General features: G+C 40.6%; 1 protein-coding gene across 2 annotated transcripts in view; it reads right to left on the minus strand.

The window, feature by feature from the left end:
* Nalcn (sodium leak channel, non-selective) overlaps positions 1-22,722 on the minus strand; it is a 281,091-nt gene that overhangs the window by 62,108 nt on the left and 196,261 nt on the right. For both annotated transcript variants that reach the window (XM_027938884.2, XM_071610798.1), the window contains 2 exons: positions 15,131-15,267; positions 13,936-14,077 (listed from right to left, as the gene is read on the minus strand). In XM_027938884.2, coding sequence (XP_027794685.1) covers positions 13,936-14,077; positions 15,131-15,267 — 279 coding nt within the window. The remainder of the gene's footprint in view (positions 1-13,935; positions 14,078-15,130; positions 15,268-22,722) is intronic.

Below are 22,722 nucleotides of genomic sequence, written 5' to 3' on the forward strand. Positions count from 1 at the left end.
GGTGGGCTTTTAAGCAAAGTGAGTAGGGAAAACATTATAAGGCATACTGTGTTTCCAGTAAATTTGAGGGAAAACAAGAAAACTCTGCATTCACCTAAAACAGACCACCTGGTTTCTTTACCACAAGCACCATTTAAGTTGAGACACAAAGCCACCAAGGCCTAATCCTAAAAATAGCCTATAAACAAATGCAATGACATCCAGCCAATGCATCCATGTAGCCATGGCTGGGAAAGAGCCAGGATCACAAACTGGCCTTTTCAATCACAACTGAGAGCCTAAGTAATACCATAATTTACAATACAATTTTCATTGTTTCCTAGCAGATCTGTAATGAAGAGCAGGCTCATTGAACACATTGGTGATTTCTCCCTTACATGTCTAGGCAGAAAAAGTGTTTTGTTATTTATTTATTTTTTAATCATGAAAACTGAATTGGTTTCCTTATTCACTAGAACCCCTAGGAGAATAAAGTAATGTGCAGACAAGGAGACAAGAGTGGATGCCATTTATTTAGGAGTTATATTTGCACAGTAGCATGTAAAAGGCTATTCACAGTGATGTGTCATACATCTTGTCCCCTCTTCTCAAGAGGGGACTTTGGGCACTGATTTACTATCTCCCTGAGCTGGTTGGACATTTCCTAAGGATTACTGCTCACAGTGGCTTCCGGAGACCCAGGACAGCAATAAGGCCCCCTCCTGGTGGAGCCTCTGCTCTGGTGACATCTACAAACCCACACAATGAGGAGACAGGTCCCCTACTGAGGTCCTGTAACAGGCAGCCTTAGGAGAGGATTGCAGATCCCACCATTCTTCATTCATTCTCAAGGTCAAGGACAGGCCTAGGTCTCTTCCTGCCTGAACCTACTGACCTAACTGCAGGTAGAGTAGCTGATGCTGAAACCATGCTCTTCACATGGGGAAGAGCCTTTGGGATAATATCTAGTACAGTGCTTTCTAAATGATTCCTGCACCACATAAAATTACTAAAAGGCCTCACATCCACTTTATCCTGAATTCGAGCTGATTAAAACAAAATACAGCACTAATGTGTACAAGGGAGTGCTTGAGAACTGCTTTTATAACTGATGGCAGAGGTAGTAGAAACAGAAAAGCTTCAGGTTCAACTTTGGAATGTACCTGAAGGAAGAAAGAAGAGATATGTGTATTGTGCTTGATAGACATATATTTGATACACTAGATATGTATTTACATAGATAGATGTCTTAACAGCCCTTTTTTTTGGTGAATGAGGCCTATAGTGATTATCTCATTATCCCTTCAGTTTTTCTTGGTGTTATGAAGTTTTGGGTGTATCTTTTAGCAAAGGACATTCTCAGATTCTGCTTGATACAAGGAACTCAGGGCTACACTGCTCTGCAGTGCCCTCTTCTGGCCCTAAGAGATACTGACAGCCATATGCAGATATATACTCATAGCATTAAACAGATTCATTTCACAAAGGAAAAAAGCAATTTTAGATCTGAAATTGTAAATTGCAGCTAAAAAGAGTCAGTAATTGCTCACTTTGCATCTAAATATATCAGAGATGTAGGAGTAAAAAGAATGGGATGGATGACACATACTGTTTTCATTGAGAATGACAAAAAATTAGTTTTAAAAGACCTTTTTAATATAGATTTTATTTTTATTTTATATATTTTATATAGATTTTATGTTTTAGTTTTACAAACCTAAAACACTCAACTCGCCAAAAGAATAATTCCTTGACTGAATTAATGATCAAAACTAATAAATTAAATTTAAGTTCAAATAATTCACAGATGATGTTTTTAAAGTCTGAATTTTAATTATAAACATGTTCTCAGAAGTATGCACTTTAACCCAGAACTCAAGATCCAGGAAGTTCAACTCCATGTGCAGAGAGTTATTTGTGACTGATTAATCCTGACTCGAAGGACTCACTGATGGTTGGCCCTGGTGATCTTTAAATAATGACTGTTAAATCAAAGAACCTGGGACATTTCATCTGTAGCTTCTAGAACCTGAATTTTCCCCAGTGCATAATCTAATATAGCTGAATGCACTCCTGTTCTCTGCATTTTCCACAAAATGCCATTGGGTCCAGAGGTTGGCAGGGCCTTAGGCGGAGTCTGTCTTCTCACCAGGAGGCACCTGTTGGCTGGGTGTCTTTCTTCCTGACATTAATAGAACCAGTGGACACTGCCTGGTTCCATCAATTCCTTCAGTCTGCAAAGCCGTTGTTTCATTTTCATTTATTAGTTGGATGTTTTCTTTTAGTGATGTACTTTCTTTCCTGTAGAGTTTGGCTACCAAATGGTACATTTCCAGTGGGAAAGGCAAGATAAATGCTTGACTCTTGACCTTCACGTTAGTTTTAATGTACTTAATTGGTTGTCTGCTTAAGTTAGCTAATTACTATTTTTAGAATACTATGAACTTCAAGTTTAAACTCATGTGACCGACTTCAGTCCATTGCGATTGCTGTTCTTATCATAGGTCCAATCATCTCAAGTGCTCACTGGAAGCCTTTTCAAGTGGGCCCAGGGCTTCTTTCGACATGACCCTAGTAGTTGTTGGTGAAGTTTCCCTGATGTCAGGTGTGGCAAGATGCCCCAAGGTCACATGCATGCTTTCTATTCCAAATCAATGATTTTCTCCAAGAAGTCCTGGTGTATTTATTGGAAAATGGTTTTGCAAAAGCATCATCTAGATCCAACAGGGCTCATTTCTACTTATTTGGTCCCCATTTCCAGGACTTTGTCCAAACAGATTCTGATAGTTTCAGTTTAAATTTAAGACATGGGGACCTTCCCTAGGCTTTCCTACATGACATCTATGCCACTTTCTCTTCCCATCACCACTCTTGATTATCAAGGACACAAGGGATGATAGAATTAGATTATTTCTTAATAATTTACAATTTTTATTTCACATTTCACAGGCAATAGTCTGGGAACAATGACATCTGACACAATCAAGATGACGAGTGACCGCTGAAGTGTTTGTGTACCTTCTTCCCATTCTCCTCATCGGTACCTCTGTGCTATTCCACATGGAGACAGCGAGCAGCTGACAGACGTACTTTCAGCTCAGTGCTCCTTGGTCTCAGCTCTTACATAAGACACCGCCCACCCCCCTCATGTCATCATCTGAGTCACTTCTGGAGTTCTCTGGGCTGTCTGACGCATGTGTCCTAGCGCCTCCCAGGAGGGGCTCAAGGGAACAGCCTTCCTTCCATACCACATCGTTTCCATAGTGACATCGTGATCACAGCTCAGTCCTTTGAAATTGGAAACTCAGTTTCCCTGGATGTAAAAAGCCTAGCTCATGTACGGCTCCCCTGGGAATCCTGTGTAGATTACTTTAGTTTGTTCTGATATAAAGCATTGCTATTGGGAAGTCTGATGTTAATCCAGTGATCTCTCCTTGTTGTTGTTTGGGGCCAGATATCAAAATAATTTTTTAAAATGTGAAGTCTTGGAGGTCATCTGGGGCATGTCTTGCCCTTGGGGTTCTCAGGCTCCTGGGGAGCACCTTTGACACGGAGGTTCAGGTCTGTTTTATTTCACGTTTGCTACCTGTTCTGCTCTCGTGCTGTGGTGTCCCTTAGGGCCTCCTGGATAGAAATGGTGGCCCCATATGACTTTCTTTGTTTTGTCATTTTCTTGCAAACTATTTTCACCTGTTTCTTCATTTCTGTTTAACTTTTTACAGAAATTTCTTCTTTCTGTTTCTCTAAGGGCATCATCTGCGGTACCCAGTCCTTTTTATATTTCTCCATTATTTTTATTTATCATTTCTTCCTACATTCAGCACTTCATTTTCTGAGTTTTTCCAAATCTTCTCCAGGTTGTCTTTTCAACCTTATGCAGTTCTTAATGTCTTAACTCATTTTGAAACAGAATGCTACAGGTTGAGCTATTTATGAGCACATCTTTATGGTGTGCTTGGTGGTTTTTTTTCCTTATAATAACTTTTATAGGGAACTTGACTTTGATATTTTTCTTGCTCATTTCTGTGCACAGTCAGGTTTCCCACACAGTTCTGTATTTCTCCTCCAACCCAGGGCTTCCTCTGCTGTTGGTTTAGCACAGTGTTCCAAGTCCAGTATGGCAGCTTTTTTTCTAGGAAGTCCTGACTCTATTCCCCAATCCCTCCACCTGCCCGCCCTCCATTTTATCAGGACCTATTTTCCTCACCACTCTGGCCCTGACCTGTTCTATTCTGATTTCACTCCTGGATGTTGTTCTCCCCAGTACACTAAGAAGCTGTGCTGTTTTTCATAAGCACTGGATGCTCTGTATCTAACCTGGGATTCCTCCCAGGGGACCCCAATGCCATGCAGATCATTGGCTAGTGGTCTGTTTGCATCTGTTTTTTTATATGGGGTTGGTGGATGACCTAGTTCTGTAGCAATTGCTATCAATGGATTTAGGTTTTGTCACCTAGGAGTTGTGTCTGTTCATGTGGAGATTCAAGGAGATTCAAAACCTGAGCTAACCCTCTGTCATTCCAGAAGATACTCTGCTTTCTTCATCTTGAATTTCGATGTAGTTTATCACTTTTATTTTTATTTTCAAAGGAAATTCCAGTTTGTTGATATTGTTTATTTCTTCTTTCCTTCTCATTTGATTAATACCTACTTTTTATTATTTATTCCCTTCTGCCATATTAGTGTTTTTTTTTTTTTGGTGATATTTTGATCAATTATTGAGTTGAATGCCTTTATTCCCTTACTAGATGTGCATTCAAATCTATAATATTCTCTCTACAAATACCATTAGCTACTTCCCATAAGTTGGATATACATTATGTTCATTACTTTCCAATTGTAGATATTTTTCTTCTTTCATTGCTTTTTCTTCTCTATGGATTATTTGAAAGAATTTTTCAACTTCCAAATGTGTGGGTGTTTTGGGGGGTTGTTATTTTCTTGTCACTGGGTTTCTAATTTCATCACATTTTGGTCAAATGATGTCTGCTCTAAGATCTTGATTTGGTGTATGTCTAGGATTCCTTCCCACTACAGTAAATAGTTAAGTTGTATAGACTATCTGTTTTTGTTTTATTTTATTGGTACATTGATTGAACTCAGGGGCACTCGACCACTGAGCTACATCCCCAGCCCTATTTTGTATTTTATTTAGAGACAGGTTCTCACTGAGTCGCTTAGCACCTCACTGTTGCTGAGGCTGGCTTTGAACTCGCAATCCTACTGCCTCAGCCTCCCAAGCCGCTGGGATTACAGGTGTGCACCATTGTGCCTGGCTAGATTATCTGCTCTTGAATTAGAACACTATTCTCCAGTGATACAACAAATAACTAGACAACCATTACATATGTATTTCAAAAGCCTCTTCATTATTATTTTTATTGGTTCCTTTATCTGTGCTGAGATGTTAATCTACATAATTTAACTTAATCTTCAAAATAATCTATATAGGTAAGAATTTTTATCTCTTTTCTACAAATAAAAATCTGACAATCATAAACATTGGTGTCTCAGGTCCTGTGTGATAAAATTGCAGCATTATTAGTATGATCCTGCATGGTACAACTTCAGAGTACAAAGCTTTGCACTGCATCATGACGTCTGTGTAAAATGTCACTAGGCTTCATAGCATTAAAACGTTTCTCTAAACTATGCTATAACAAAATATTGCCTGCTCAACTTGAAATACTTGGTCTATGCATATTAAAAACTTTTTACTTATCCCAAATCCTAATTCAAAATCTAAATTAACCAATGTTTGCTTTTGTTCTACAGATAAATAATTGATTATCAGAATAATAACCCTGAGGCACCAAAAGAGGTCTATAAATGTTTTAGCCCATTAAGGACAGCATGGTTATATCATAGTAGTTATATTTTCCATTACTGATTCCTTAAAATCAGTGATCCAGCACAACTTTTAATCAATCACAATATTAATTCAAGTAATTCAGCCACCTGGAAGTAGCCATGACCTTCCAGGGAATGTTGGATTGCTCTGGGATCCTGCAAGGCTTAGACCTAGAGAACTATGACTTCTCCCCAGCTACCATCTGCAGGACGAAGCCACGAGGTTTACCTGGGAGAGAACAACACAAGCACTAAGTGTCTTGATTTTAAGTGTTAATAATATATTTCTGTTTCTAACAGGGAAAAAGTTTGAGTGACTCTATTTTTCTTTTCTCTCTTTGGAAATATTAACAGATTCATAATAAATGGTAACAGGGTTATAAGAAAATATGCCCATGAAGCACAGAACCATGGTCCAATGAATAGGGGCTGCTGACGGCCACTTCTGCTGGGAAGGTGTAGCGTGACTATTCTAACGAGCTGCTCTATTGAGTAAGTCTCTCACAGGAAACACAGTAATTGGAAAGAGGCAATTACTTAAAATTACATAGGCTGAAGGTGGCCCTGCATTTCACTCTACTTGAATTTTTTCATGCACCTATGCACTGAAAATTAATATCAAAGTGCATATGACAGACCATGTATATAGCAAGACGTTTCTATAAAACAAACTTTTTATGGAAGTGACATTATGCTTTGAAAGAAAGAATTTTAAAAGGTGATTAATGTAGGTGGCACCATGATTAAAACAGTCCTATTACAATGTATATAAAGGTGAATTCCATTATAATGTCATGTTAGGAAGCTTTGAAATGTGTCTAAGATGTGAATTTTGCGAAAAGGCACTTTAAATAATGGGTCAAGATTTTTGATCTTAACTTATTTCAAAATTATAAATTCTGACCCCTGCAAAACACCAAGTATAAGAGTTAAAACATTCATGCACACACAACACACATACCGCCCCCCAAAACTTCATTCTGAACCCTACAAAAACACTAAGAGTTAAAATATGGGCCCGCACGCGCGTGCACACACACACACACACACACACACACACACACACACACCCTAAAACTTCGTTCTTCCTCTGGGCCCTAGGACACCAGCACAAGTTGATTTCTCCTCTGTAAGAAGCATCACCTTCCCGAGGAGGCCACCTAATGGACAGTTCCCAATAAAGACGGTACCTTCCTTGTCTAGCTTATGTTCCTCCATTGTCTAGGTGCTTCAAATATATTTTAAAAAATGAATCAAGTTCATAACTAAAAGGCGACTTTTAATGTTTACTCCCTTTTCTGTTTTGCTTTTTTTTTTTGTAAAAAAAATACTTAATCCTAAAATATCAAATGTGAATGAGGTACAAATTCTGAGGGAGTAATGCTTATTTTGAATTAAATCAACTCACTTTATACATAGAAAAATCTTCTAAAACTGGAGACTAAACAACTGAAACTCATTTGACTTAATTTTTTTTTTTTTGGCTCTTGAATTTTATAACAGTGCTTTAGTCTGGGTCTCTGTGGAGTGGGTCCAATCTCCCACGACTTCCATACCAACCAGAGTGGTATAATGGTAACTGCAGTGCAAGGGGAAGGCAAGCAGCACCTTGGGTGGCTGAAGAAGTCTGAGGTATGTCCAATACATGGTGTTTATGATAAGAACCAAGGCTGTATGCCGGGTAGGTTTTAATTACAGAAGTAGAATACAAAGTGATTTCTGATCATAGCTCATGTAAACATAAAAACAAAGATTCAAAACCTGCAGAGATCAAAAAGATGTGTGGATTTATTATTCTGGAGAGAATGTCAGAGGCTTTTAATGATGCAGCTGTTTGTAATTTTAAAATTATGACACTTGGTGATGCAAGGAAGCAGACTTCAAATTCTAATTCTGGTTCAGTTGCATTTGAACTTAGGGTACAAATAACAAGAACGCATCAGCAACAGTTATAACACACCAAGGTTGGCCTGGCACTTAATGAAAAGTACCTACAGGAAAAACCATATTTGAAAGAGAATAAAGTTTAAAAAGAAGAATAAATTTATATTTCAGAGATTCATGTAGTGACTTTATCTGGATACCTGTCTTTGAGATAGTATTGCAAATTGTTAAAAGTCTTCCACCTTGGATATAAGAAGATTCTTAATTCTAGCCTGATATTCCTTTCACCCTCAAAGAACACACACCTAAGGAATGGACACAGGTGACACAATTCCAAACTAAAAATGATTGCACAACTCAATGTTCTACAAAAAATAATAAATAAATAAATAAAAAGAAAGAAAGAAAAAAATCACAGATAGGGAATTCCTGTTCTCACTCATTGAAGGTAGAAAAATATTTTTTTCACCCTGAACACAGCACACTGTTTGCATGTAATGGTCTCCTCAAAACATATTTTTTTAGTAAGACTGTGAACTCAAATAGCCATATCTTCAAGCTCAATAATTTACTGCAAAGATCAATAAAAGAGAAAAAAATGCTTTAATTTTATCCCATGTACTTCTGCATTTCCTCTTCATTATTGTGACTAAGAGGGAAGTCAATTATCTACTAAAGCAGTTTGAAGCTAAAGAGAGGAGTATGAGGTCTTCCTATTTGGTGTCTTTCCCCTGGGACCACACTGCCTTGTGTCTTTGAGATACAGCACAGGGTTATGTGGTAGCATTACATAATCCCCTCCATTCCTGGAGATATATCTTGATTGGTCCTGAAGAGCTTCTAAGCTATTATTTTAGAAAATTCTTTCAGAAGAGCAAAAGCCCTAAAGAATAAAACAGACTCTCTCTCTCTCTCTCTCTCTCTCTCTCTCTCTCTCTCTCTTTCTCTCTCTTAATAAGTGTTCATTCTGGAAATTATAGATCAGGATGAGTAACTTGCTATGTGCTGGAACAAACCATCAAACACTCTATAATCACTTAGAAAATTACAAACATATTGTATGGCAATGACTGAGGCTTTGTGAAGAGTCAATCTTGCAAAACAATTTAACTTACTTCTTGAGAGTCCAAGACACTGGGTAGGCCATGGGGGTAGCAACTGAGATATCATCAAAAACAAAACTCAACCATCAGACCATGTCAAATTGATATATTGTGCTCAACTAACCTGTTACATCTTAAGGTTAAATTTAAGTCATTTGTCTTGATGGATCCATGTGAGTCTGTTTGCTGAGCCTGACATCAGGGTTTGGGTTACTGATGGTAGCCTTTCCTATCTACTTTGAGAGGCCCGTGGCATGCTGTGCCAGGTAAGTGCTGGCATTTAACTTATGTTGTCTTGTTTAATTCTCCTAAGAAACCTTGAAAATAAGAATCATCCCTACAGATGAGACCAGGAACCTGCCAGAGTTAGCCACTGCTTGGTTCCGACTTCTCCCAACAGCTGCACCAAGCTCATCTCGCCTTTCTATGGGGTCTCCCTGCCCCATCTCAGTATCTCCAGCCTTCTTCCTCCTGAGGGGAGGGAAAGGGGGGCTGTCCCACATTCTGCAACACCTTTTGCTTTCATTGGTTTGACTCTCAGGTTCTAAAAGACGTGGTCCACATCTTACTCACTGAAGAATTCCCTAGGCTCAGAAGATTGGCAGGTGAGTAGCGAGCAGTCCATACATGTGGTTTGTTGAATGAATAAATGAATGTGGAAGACAAATGGAAATGAAAAGGGGAGAGCAAAACATTGTAATTAGCTTATGATTTTCCCCTTTATGTATATGTGTTAGCTGTTCATTTCAAGGTCACGTTAAGGAACTTAGCAGAGAGAGGCAGATGTTGCCCTACTATGGGAGAAGTCTTCACTCTCCTTATCATATGGGCTCTCTTGCCTTGCTAAAAAGTGGGAGGCAGGGGACAGCCCTCGTGCCCCCATGTTTCTTGTGCGGATGTGGCTCACTATGTTTCCAGGCCACCGCAGGTTCTGACCCAAGTGGCACTAGGAGCACAGGGTGGAAACCTCAGGAGCACAGGCCAGAGAATCCCGGACTCAACCGCAGGGGTGGCTGTGATCTCCAGGGTGCCAGAAAGCCAACTGATTAGCAAGCACTCTGCTTCCAGAACCTCTGATCCGATGGATGACAGTGATATGAAGAGTGAGTGTTGCCTGATTTCTTTCTACTTGGAAACTGGAAAACCCTTCTCAGGATATGGAGGCTTAGCCTTTGGTCAGGAAGTGGAGGGAAGACACTTGTCCAGTCTTTGCCTTCCGGACCTCGGCAGGTCCAACCACCACTTAAGCATTCGACATTTTTGTGGGCTCCTTGTTTACTGGGAGAAGGACAGGTGTTTTAAACTATGTGATAAAAGGGATCACAACAGGGCTATTTTTAAAACCAGGGTTTCTGCAGAAGGAGGTTGCCATGGGAATCTTTTATCACTGCTCAAACCAGGCAGGGTAAGTAATTACTTGGAGAAAATCGCCCCTAATGTGTGTTTTGCGTTTTCCTCGATGCTTAATCCAACTCCACTGCCCTTTTGTGATCGTCAGTTGTAGATTTACTTTTTTTCCCTCTTCACTAGTGATCTTCAGGTTCCTGGGACTTACTGTTTCCCCTGGCAAGAGAGAGGTAGCTCTCCCTGGTGTGGCGGAAGTCGGAAGTTCCTCCTTACAGGTAACCTTCAAGGAAAAACTTTTATTGTATTGTTCCTTTGTTCATGTGGTGAGAAGCACTGATAAGCTGGCCTCTTCGTTCTCTTTTTCTTAACATTCACAGAGGAAAAACAGCCTCAATTTGTGCAGGGTGTGGACAGTTTTTTTTTTTTTTTCCCATGTAGAGTGAAGGGTCTGGCCCACCATCTCACACTGACCAGCATTTCCAAGGGCTACTGGGATTTGAACAGAAATTTCCTAGTGGTTGATGAAAAGTGCTGTTTAGGGGGAGCTACAAGTTGTATGGTCCATGTTCAGGGTTTTGGGCTTGTGTTTTGCTCTTTTGTTTCTTGGTGGCTTTGGGATTTCTTAATAAAAATGAAAAAGACTTGCCATAGTTAAAACACAAGTCCCAGGTTGCTTTCTCTGATTTCTGTTTCTGTTCAATTCTTACCATTGAAATCCATCTGCAAGGGGCCCCACTTCAAATTTCCCCAACCAATGAGTCTCAACAGGGATGAGCCATCCTGGGTGAGGAAGGCCAGCAACCTGCCTGTCTGCCTTCTGGTCACCTAGGTCAAGTCAAGGCTTTAAGAAGGGACAGGTGGCAACCTGGGTAAGGCTCCCACTGCTCCTGCTACAGGGCACTCTGCCGCCTAGACTCAGAAAGGGCAGGTTGTCTGTGTCTCCCTTTCCAAACTGGAGCATTTACCCCGACAAGGAATGCCGTAAGCGATGAGCTGCATGATCCAACTGGACTTTACCAACATTTGGGTCACCTAGGCATAGACGAGATGAAGGGCAATGTGACTGTCACTTACAATAGTCTATGTTTAAGACAATGTGGGTTATACCAACTGTCTTTATAGGGAACTGTCTGCAGTCTTCAGAAACTTCCTAGTCTCTTTATTAAATATTAAATTGGAAAACACCTGCGAAGCAGTGTCTCTGCTAACTCATTGTATTTCAGGAGATTATGGGATAGACTCAAGTATAAGATTACAGAATAAAACTATAATTGTTACCCTATTTTCTGTTGGTTACAAATAACTCTTAAATGCAAAGATTTTTTAAAAGCCCTAAAATAAACAGGCATTAAAAAAATTAGAAATGGCATTTAAGCTCTTTGACCCTAAACCAGCAAGAAAACATCTAGAGAGGGATGTGGGGGCACAAAGGAATGCGTCAGCATCTCCCCGGGCTCCCTCCCTGCTAAGCACTTTTTTATTTTTTCCTCATCAAATAAAAATCATTCTATCCAAGAAATGTGAGAAACATCATGCTTCCTTTTAGAATGAAAATAAGTTTTCATGGACTGACAGTTCAATTTTATGTTTCCTGTGGGATATTATTCCTAGTAATTTAAAAAGCAGGTGGTGGCTTTGTGACTCTGGGCAGGCATATCAGGTCTTGGTCCTCTTCCTGGACACAGGCGGGTACAACCCAAGGCCAGACTGGGTGTTATTCCACCTCTGGATTGTAATGTACCCTGGAAACCAAACCAAACTGATCTGCTCTCTAGCACATGAAAGGCAATTTCAGACAGATTGTCTGAACCAAGCCACTGTTTGTCACTTTTTGTTCCATGGACATGAACTTTGGCTTCTGTGCCCTGCTTACAGTGCTGAGTGAATTATAACTGTGAAGGGCAGCGACAAATTTAATTTAAAAAAAAGAAAAGAAAATTAAAAACCTGTAAGGGGGCTGGGGATGTGGCTCAAGCGGTAGCGCACTCGCCTGGCATGCGCGGGGCGCTGGGTTCGATCCTCAGCACCACATAAAAATAAAATAAAGATGTTGTGTCCACTGAAAACTGAAAAATAAATATTAAAGAACTCTCTCTCTTTTCACTCTCTCTTAAAAAAAAACCTGTAAAGAGGGTTAACAGCAATACCCACCTATTTCATGATCTTTCACTGAAAGTTAAAAGCAATGTGGCATCTCAGCTGAGATAAATTAGTGGCCAGGAAGACCAAACAGAAAAAATATCTCCAAGTACAGGACAGAACTGGAGAGAGGACAGTCCTCCGGAGGAAAAGGCAGCCCTAACCTGGAAAGGAATGCTGGGCAAAGAGCCAACAGCATTGCCCTGAGTTCATACAGCCTGCCAAGTGAAGAGACCCCCTCGTTGGTCACTTCTGATGGCAAAAGACATACAGGTGTCTCTTGGAAAAGTTTCTGAATTCCAGGAATGCTTAGAACATCTTAGAAACTTCTCCAAAGAAAGTGGCAAACAAATCTAACTACTTTCAAAAAAAAAAAAAAGACATTGGCAATGGGTCTGTCTTCTATAATTTGGAGCTGTTTAAGGTAGATGGGTAACATCTGTAGCTGACTGAGAGAAAATAAATAAATGGAAAGAAGGCAGCCCCTCATATTAATCCAGGACCCATCTACAGAGAAGGTAGCAACCAGGGAGAAGTCTGGGGAGAATGTGGTGCCTCTTTTGGAGGGACTGGGGCCAAGGAAGAGGTGAGGCCAAAGGCCAGGGCACCCCAAATAGCTCCTCCCTGTGGTGCTGGGGAACAGAGAGGAAGAAGATCCCAAGCAGGAAGGAAGTGGCGTCTCTTTCACCACAGAACGGTAAGATTTCATAATAAGCAAGAGACAGAGGTGGGAAGGCTTTAAGGGAATACAATGAGCTGGGAATTCCAAAGTGAAGTACTCGCAAGTGAATTAGATGCTTTTGTGAGCTCTACTGTCTCATCTCTTATGAACTCTCTCACTGTTCCTTTATCTTCTGGCTAATCATACTCCTGAAATTATTATTCGGAGTAGGTGATTAAACCATTACTATAATATACACACATACATGCGTACATACACATAAGCATGTCCACATGTGAGTGTATATGAGTTCACCTGTTGCACCTGAAGGACACACTGGATGTCTTACATCATTTTTAAAAGCAAAGGAATGGGAAATTACACTTCTTCAAAAATTATGAGCTAAATTTGTCTTATGTGCATGTGGTTCCCTACTGACACTTTACTGTGGAATTTGAGAAAAAAAATTCTATTTTTCAAATGATAAAGAAAAAGGTAAATCAGAAAATGAATAAGATAACTCACATAGATAATTCCTGCCGCATAGTGAGCACTCAACAAATGGTAATAAAATAAGTACATTTTGGTGATTTTAAGGGCAGGTGCTCTGGTTCTGCCCCCTGATCTGATAAATGTACAAAGCACGGTCACTTGTACATGGCAACCCACAGGATACCGCTGAACCTGGACTGTGCCTTGCGGGTGGAAGCCCTCCATTCTGTCCACTAGGAATGGGAGGCTACGAGGGATTCAAAGTCACCAGGCTGCCATGTGCACAGCTCCAAGGCCGACTTAGGGAAATGCAAGATTTAAACTCATAAAATGTTAAAAGGCTTAATGATTTCTTCTCCAAATAGTTTCTTCATTATTCTCTTGCCACACTGGCGTCCAGAAACCTAAACAGTTATGTGGTTCTTTTCTCTAACATATATAGGCTTTAAAAAGTTGGGTCATTTGGGACAGCAGTCTTACTTTTTGATCAATGTACTTGTTGTCTTCAATGGCTGACCGTTTGGAGTGATCACAGGATGAAGAAGAGGCCGAGGGGAGGATTCTGAAGAGACAGCAAGTATCCTGTTGCTGGCGATCAATAAACTGCTTCATAAAACTTTCCCTTTGCAAATGAAGTACACACACATCAAGCATTATTAATGAAATGGAGCAGGCGATGGCATTTTGCAATGGGCTAGAGAAAGCAGTGACAAAAGATCATAGAAAATAATACATGTCACACAGAGAGTGGTGTTTAGATTTAATCACCAAAAACATTTAATTGAGAGAAAGCCTCCTCACCGACTCCTGTTTAAAAAAAATAACGTCCCTGAAACAACTTTAGAGCAAGGATATTCAGTAATTGATGGCATTTTTTGAATCCTATTATGGTAATAGGATACTTTATCTTTCCTCTAAGACTTGAAAGAATTAATTCATCTCTCCAAACTTCCATTCATCATAAAAAGCCTTGAAAGATAATTTTACATTTAGAGACTCAAAAGAAACAGACTTCCTCTGATCTCTAAAACATGGTAAAAAAAAAAAAGAAATTCAAGTAACATCTCTCCAAGTAATAAAATTCAATTAATTAATTTTGTTTATATTTTTAGTTGGAAATGCCAATATGGTGACGTGCCACATAAAGACACTTTGGGTAACAATGGTCTGTGTATTGGGTGGTTCCCTGGGACTGTATGGCTTAGTGATACCACAAGTCCTCTCGGTTTGCATAAATGTACTTTAGGGTGTTCACCCAATGAGGAAAATCAGAGCACGTCCCTGTCACTAAGTCATGCACAACTATGGTTTTCTGATTAAGTTTAAAAATATGGCACCATATCCAGCCTCAGACTCTGTGACCCTTCCACTGGGTGCTTTTCTCCTATGTGTGACACTGAGTACCTGTGCCATGTACCTGGACGCCAGGTCCCTGAGGAGCCGTCTCGAGAGAAGCAGGGGTGGCCTGGTGGCCTGGCTCCTGCAGCACAGAGTGCCTCTTCTCTGAATAGGCTGCTTATTCACAGGGGTCAAGGGCTTTAAAACTGAGGCAGAATGGAAATTTAGAGAGAGGAAAAAATCCACCCACGTGTGTTTGAATGAAGAGCCGGATCTGATCTAAGATCAACCTGTTACCATGTAGTCAAGATATACAATTAAAGAAATACTTGAATACCTGATTTTAGGAACTGTAAAATCTGAAGGAAGTTTTGAGATTTTCACCATTTGCGGTCTGTTTGGAAACTTTTCAAAGATTCGCAGGCGCAAAGGGAGCTTTTCTTTGGTGTCTGCATTTGCTTCACTTTGTTTTAACTAAAAAAAAATAGAAAGAAGAAAAAAGGGGGGAACCTATAGAACTGTTATAGAAAATCCGTTTTAGAATTGAGGGGACAATGAGTAATTACAAAAATGAACCAGAAGGTGGCAGCAAAAGCCCACCAAGCCTAACCTCTCCTCAGTCACCTACACTATTTCCATAGATGGTTTTTTATGTGTGTTGAAACTTTTCAATTCTGGGGAAACAAACAAAATTTTACAAACGGTAAAAATAAACAAAAAAGGTAGAACAGAACTTTGTTATTCTATTCCCAAATATAAACCTCCTTTCATTCCATATAGTCCATAAAACTTTTCACTTATCCCTCACGTACTTAAACAACAAAATTTGACTGATCCGTATTCAGACTAGAATTGGAAATTGAAAGAATAAAAAGATGACAATATGAGCTACAGAATCATGCTGAGTGGTGATATTTGAAAAGTGGAAATGTCAAGAAAATTGGTCATGCAATCTAGCAGATTTAAAAGTTCAACATAAAAATAACACACTGACCAATAAAACAAAAGTGTTTTCTGTTTGGTTGTAAAGATGCTTGGGAATGACTGACTTTAAACCATCTTTGTGAAAAATGGAAAGCAAATGACATTCACTTATCTAGCTATTCATCTGCTTAGGATATATATTTACATTTCTACAAATTGCTTTTCGGGCAGCTGAGGCTTAACCTCACCAGCAGGTGCCGACGCTGGACTAAGGAGAAATTAAGAGGATCCATTTTAGCTGATGGAATTCATTCTTTTCCACCTTCTGTGCTGGCTTGTCTTGGGGGTCCTTTTTGCTTCTCTTTCCTCCTTTCCTGACACCTCTCCGTAGACGGGAATTTATTGTCATGGTTGCCTGTCCCTGCTCTGGCTTTCCAACCTGCACCTTGAAACACTGGGCCCCTTCAGAGAGCATATTTAATTCAGATAGTCCTTTCTGGAAGGGCTGGGAAGACATCTAAAGCCATCAGCCTGTTACTTCAAAATTGCCATCTGTCTCAGGTTGAGGGAAGATTAGCAGGAAAGGTCTGGAGCTCTGGTAACAGGAAGAGAGGGGGCAACTCTTCCCTCTAACCTGCAGCACATGGAGATGCAAACAGGCCAGAGGGAACAGGGGTGCTGCATTTTGAGGGGAGAGCCCAACTCTAACATGATTGATGTCTCCGCTGTCCGTCTGGCTGTGGCTTCATGGAGAGATTGCATGTTCTGATTCCTGGTTTTCCCCTCTGTTGCAGATACTGCTCTTCCACCTTTGTTTCGCATTACATCCCCGTTTTATCTCAGCCACTGTTGCTCCTATTTAGTTTGGCCGGCAGCCTTTGCTTCTCTGTCTTAGATGCTCATCTCAGTTAGGGGAGGGGCCACCGCTGCTGGCTACTTCCCTCCCTCCCTAGGAGAAGCCTCAGTATGGCCGTGTGCACAGAGGGTGTGTTCTTGACGATCTGATGGTCACAATGATGATGGCCAACACTCAGCTCCCAAAGGCACAGGCAAGAACCGCAAGCATCTCCATGAGATGGGGACAATTTGAAAAATGATAAAAATGAAGAGACTTGTTATGAGAAAGAGACTTGTTTTCTATAAGGTCACTGACACAACTGGTAAGATATACTTGTCAGTGGTAAGGAGACCACTTGGAAAAAGAGAGAGGCACTAACAAATTAAGGCAGACCACACAGCAGTTCTGTCAGGCCAAAGACAGGCTGATGCCACCCAGCAGAAATGAGGGGTTTTTGCTGATTCGTGCACCTGCTGATTTTGTGTTGATATGTTCATGCTGCCGAGCTAAGTCCTGTCCCAGCTGCAGGTCCTGTGCTAAGTTCTAGGGGGTGTTAAAGTGAATGTCACTGCACTTGCCTTGGCCCAGCCCACTTGATAACCACGTAGATGGCTCTATCACAGACGATGACAATGAGGTGTCATGGCTTCCTGGTGGGATGTTAACGGAGCACAGGGTAGGAAGCAAAGGGAAAAGCAAGAAGAAAACTGAAGACGTTCCTTTGACCTAGATTTCTTGGGCAGCAGAATGGCTACATGTGATTATGCTGTCATCACGGGGCCCCAAGTGTACCAGGACTGAATTGCATATTTTATGAGTGTTCAATCTCTTCAAAGAGGTATGAGGACAAATGTTGCATGAGTTGGGACCCATTATAGAAATGAAAACACCGAGCTCTTCCCTAAAAATCTCCCAGTCTGTGCACTTCTTCCACCCCCACCAGCACCTGCCTGGCCACAGACACCACCTGGCCCCTGTGCTCCCCATTAAGGCCCCCTCTGTGTTGGCTGTTTCTAGTCTGTTCTCCATTCTGTGGTTTTAGAAATCTTCTCAATTTTCATCTTAAAACATTCTGGTGGTATTATACTGCTCTTCAAACACCTAACTCTTTTACTCTAGGCTCTGAGGTCTGCTTTGGCTCCTTCACACCTGTGCAGCCTCAGCTTAACCTATGTTCCAACCACATCTTGCAGGTCCCTCAGAGGTATGTGGACCTTTGCACCTGCCATGCCCTCTGCTGAGCTCCTCTTCCACACCCTCTCTCTTAAATTTCATTAACTCGACTTGTTTTCCAGTTCCCCTCACAGTTCTTAGGGAATTTTCCTCCAACCAACAAAGTCTTCCTCTTACAAGTCCATAACATGTTAAACTGAACCACATAAAATTGCTGAGCCCAGGATTGCTGTAACCAGTTACCATGAGCCAGTACCTTAAAGCAAGAGATGCTGCCAACTCTCAGCATTCTGGGGCTACAAGTCGGAGACCAAGGTTTCTCCTGGGCCCTGCTCCCACAGGAGGCTCAAGGAAGAGCCTGCCTTGCCTATTCCAGTGTTTGGTGATTCCCAGCAGTCCTCGGTTCCTGGGCTTGTGGCGCATCACCCCGGTACTGGTCTGGTCTACATCGTTCTTCCTGTGTGTCTGTCTCCGTATCTGTGTCTGCCTGTCCTTTCTCTGCAAAGGATGCCAAACATGGGACCCAGGGCCCTAATCCAGAGTGATTAACGCAACAGTTACCTCTGCAAAGGCCAATCGTGCAAGTAAGCTTCTCATCCAGAGGTTCTAGTTAGATTCATTTCCATTCTATTGTGTGACCACATGAACAATGTATCTCTTTTACCCATGATTGCGAACTCTTGAGAGGACTGGGACCACGTGAGGTCCTCATTATTCCACATCTAGTGCCGGGAACAGCAGTTGTCACAAAATAAGCTACGCAAATCGTCACTGATTAAATAATTGTACTAACTAGTGGCAGAACTAGCTCTAGAGCCTTCAGTTGGGAAACAAAAGAAAGGCTTTAAGGCACATCCCAAAGGGTGGAGGGAGAAGCACACGATATCTATTAAGTGACTGAATAAATGTGTCGCTGTGGATACTTGTGCCCTGCATTTATGGAATGGAAAAATTTGATTTTTGCGGCATTTAATCTGAACTGATGTTTGTCATTGACAAGCTGATGAATGTTTAGACCAAGTTCAGATTTATACAATTTTAAAAAGGGATGTATTGGGGAAATGTCAAGTTATATTTAATCAAATATTCTAGAATATACTGTTTAACATATGTAAACTACCAGTATTAAAAGATAATCTTTCATGTTTTCAAAATGGATCTCATCTCATCCTAATTTGCATTAGAGATATTTATACTCCTTAGAGCCTGGAAACACCTTAGGGGCAATATTCCATTTTTAAATTTACTTCCATATCACCTTCTAGAGAGCAGAAATGGAATAAGTGTTTGGAAATGAAGTAGAGCTCGGCACAAGTTGGCCCCTGCACTGTAACCCTACAAAGAGCAAAAAAGCAGCTCTTCTGCATGACTCAGAAGCTCCTTCAAGTCGTGCAAACTCTCTCTCTTCTTGACTACTGTCTAACTGGCTCCACAGATGTGCAGAAGGGCCAGTCAGAAGAGGGCAAGGTGAGGGCTGCTTGACTTGCAGACGCACTGGCCCTCCCCGCAGGGCAGTGAATTGCACACAGGCCTCTTCCTGAGTGCCAGTGCACACACCATGCTTTCTTTCTTCTGTTTTTAACAGATAAGCAGCATCAACTAAGATACACACACACACACACACACACACACACACACACCCTGGGCCCCTAGGTGCTGGAATAGCGTGCATACCTGTGCCACAGCTGGGCCCTTGTGTGCCCACCCACCACAGTGCCATTTGTAAGAGTCCCAACTGCCAACCATTCAAATGCCTATGGGGATACATGAAAAAATAAATCATGGTTGATTTAAACATTTTGAGGGAGCTGTATGGCAACACAAGAATATGGGTGAACTGCCCAGCATAAGGCTGGTGAAGGTGGGCGGGCGCAGAAAAGGGCACACTGAATGACTCCACTGAGATCAGTTCAAAGAGCAGCACGCGCCTATCTGTGCTGCACAGGGTCAGCAGAGGGGCTGTCCTGGTGCGGGGGGATTGCTGGCTGAGAGGGTGCTGGGGCTGGGGCCGCTGAGGCATGGCGGGCATTTCTTTATTTGTTGTTTATAAAAAGTCAGCAAAATGCCTCTTTCTAGGTGAATATTCTAGTTCAGCACAAAGTCAGGAAAAGGGGGCACAGGATGCAGTTGAGCAAAACCCTCTGATTCACACTTCACTGCTGTCCTTCACTGCCACCTAGACCACTTCTCCCTTCCAGGTCCCTGAACTTGACCAAGACAGAGACAAAAAGGAGGGGCAGCAAGATGGGATCAGGGGGTCATCCGGACACACAGAAGCATTTCGCGGCACTCCGAGGCCACTCAAGAGTTTCTTCAAAATGTAATACAATGATATTCTACTTTATATCCAAATTATTTCTCCTTCTTGCATGTAAGCACAGATTCTCCAAGATTCAGTCCACTTCGATGCAAATGAGCCGATAATACCAGTATCAGAACTGGATACAAATCTAAGATCATTATATTCTCCCACCACACGTAGACCTTTTAACATAATTATAATTGTAAATATCCATTAAAAAATTCAAAGATCATGATTCCTGAAGGAAAGGAATTCAACACATAGAATGCTAAGATTTAAATCTTTATGTTGAAAAAAATGAATTAAAGAAAAGTACAAAAGGAGAAGTTTATAGTGGCTTCAACCGAGCAGGAGGTCTGATGGTACCCTATAGATCAGATGACAGCTTTGTAACAGACTCACATGGTTAGAAAAAAAGGCACATTAAAAAAAATTACAATCAAAGAAATAAATTTCAAACCTTGAACTTTAAAAAAAAATATAAATCATCTAAGCTCAGTGCTGTTGTATGGCTCAGCATCTGTCTTGTGGAGATATCATTGCACACCACATGCCTGAAAGCCGTTTGCTTTCCTATACTTCTCAAGAGAGTCGGGAGTAATTGCTGTGCATGACACACACCCTGTTCTGCCTCGTCGCTTAAATCTTCCCCATTTCAGCCTGTGCTTTCTCTGTTAGGATATTCAAACATTATTCACTTTCACTTCCTTTCTCAATGCTGCAACAAAAACCGAATTGAAGGATTACATTAAAAAACATTAATATAATTGTTTTCGTGTGAATTCCTAAAAGACAACAATATAAAAAGCATCTTGTGAAAGATTTCCCTTTTCAAATCAAGTCCACGCTAGTTGGAGAAATGTGAATAGATATGTGGGTGGACATAAGTGAAGAGCAGTTTTTGGCTTCAGGATATGAAAGATGATGTTCCATCAGGGAAAATGAGCTTCTTTCTCCTTTTTTTTTTTTTTTTTTTTTTGTTATTTGTTGAGTAAATTAAGGCTGAATTTTCTTTACTTCTTTACACAATGGTGTCTGCTGGTTTTTCTGGACCTATTCATGACATAGCAATTCAGAATATAGAGTCTTCCTGAAACATAGACTATTGTTTTTCAAAGGAGTTTTTTGAAAGCAATTTCTTTATGTGATTTTACAATCCAAATTACATGGCTTCTGGGTTAAAACAGATGGATAATCTGGAGAAATTATTAAACGGTGGTTTTTAATAATATCCCTGTGTTATTATAAACTCTTGGTATAAAAAATAAAGAATATCCTCACTAGCCTGTTAAATCTAATAAGTAGTTTCTTAAAGGGGAAGACTTTTTATTTATTTATTTTTTTGCTGAAGGCACAGGGTAGTTAGCTCTCACAATCGCATATTAAGACAGCAATGCTGTACACTTTCAAAAATGTCTCCTTTAAAAAATAATATTTTTAGCTAATTTTTTTAGTTAATTTTCCCCCCTTGTACAAAAATCTTTACTAAATCTAGTCCTCCCAAGGTCAAGCTGGGGTTTTAATTACTTTGGCGCATCTACTAAAGCCATGGATGTAATTGGAAGGCTCATTTCTTGGTTGGCCTCTGGGTCATAGCAGCTATATTTTGTATGACAGCTGGCACCCCAAAATGTTCAAAGTCATTTTAGAACATTAGCTGATGGAACGCTCAGGGTGCTTTCTTTTGTACATCTCTCCATGGATCTGTTACTTCTCCATGTAGCCGGGCCCTGTGAGTAGGGAAGGGAGCTAGGTGCTGGGAACAAGCTGCAGAGCTGTGCTGGCTGCCTGGGAGCCCAGCAGAGAGTTTAGGAAGGGTGCTGCAATGACACTACCTCATGACACCCCTCAAAAAGTGCACGGAATGCCTTCGCCCATGCTCTGCACACTGAATGTAAGACCTTTCCAGCTTTCAATGTCCTTCAGAAGGTTACTCTGGGCAACAATGTAAATACCATCAGCAGCAACACTAAGCTAGCAGGCAACTCCGACCACTGGTATGAGGAAACAGCCTATTAAAACCAGAATGCCTAATTATATTGAATGGATACATTTTATTATTTTTTAAAATCCCATTAATGGAATGAATTAATTTTTAGAGATAGTAATGATGACTAAAGATTGCTTTTGTACATTTCTTCTAGATCCCAAACACCTCTATTTTACATTACATCTCTCTCTTGCGTTATTCAACTGAGACAGTTGTTTCCATTTGGGATTTTACTGAGTCATAGAAATATGCTCATTATGATAAAAAATGCATTTTTTTTGTTCCACTTCAGATGCAATTATACCAGAGCTTCATGAAGACTAGCTACTTGGTTCATGTTATGAGATGAATATTCAGTAATAGGGGAAAAGCCCATATCAAAAGCAATTCAGGGTGTGTATGTATGTGTGTGTGTGTGTGTGTGTGTGTGTATGCACGCGCCCACTTACACCATTGTCTTTTCTGATTTAGAAAACACAGGCAAAAGCATAATCTAAGGAAAAACAGTAAAATAAGACCACTTGGATTTAAGTTTTGTTTAGGCTTTATAGTCTCTTAAGCACTTTAGATTTCAGTGTTCTCAAATGACAAATGAGGATTTTTACTCTTATGTATAAAGGCCAGATTTATAAGTGAGAGAGCATATTGCCTGTGACTTGAATTACTCCACGGAAATGTGCTGTATCAATTAAAGCTATCACT

Source organism: Marmota flaviventris, chromosome 4 (assembly GCF_047511675.1).
Source record: "Marmota flaviventris isolate mMarFla1 chromosome 4, mMarFla1.hap1, whole genome shotgun sequence".
Lineage (NCBI taxonomy): Eukaryota > Metazoa > Chordata > Mammalia > Rodentia > Sciuridae > Marmota > Marmota flaviventris.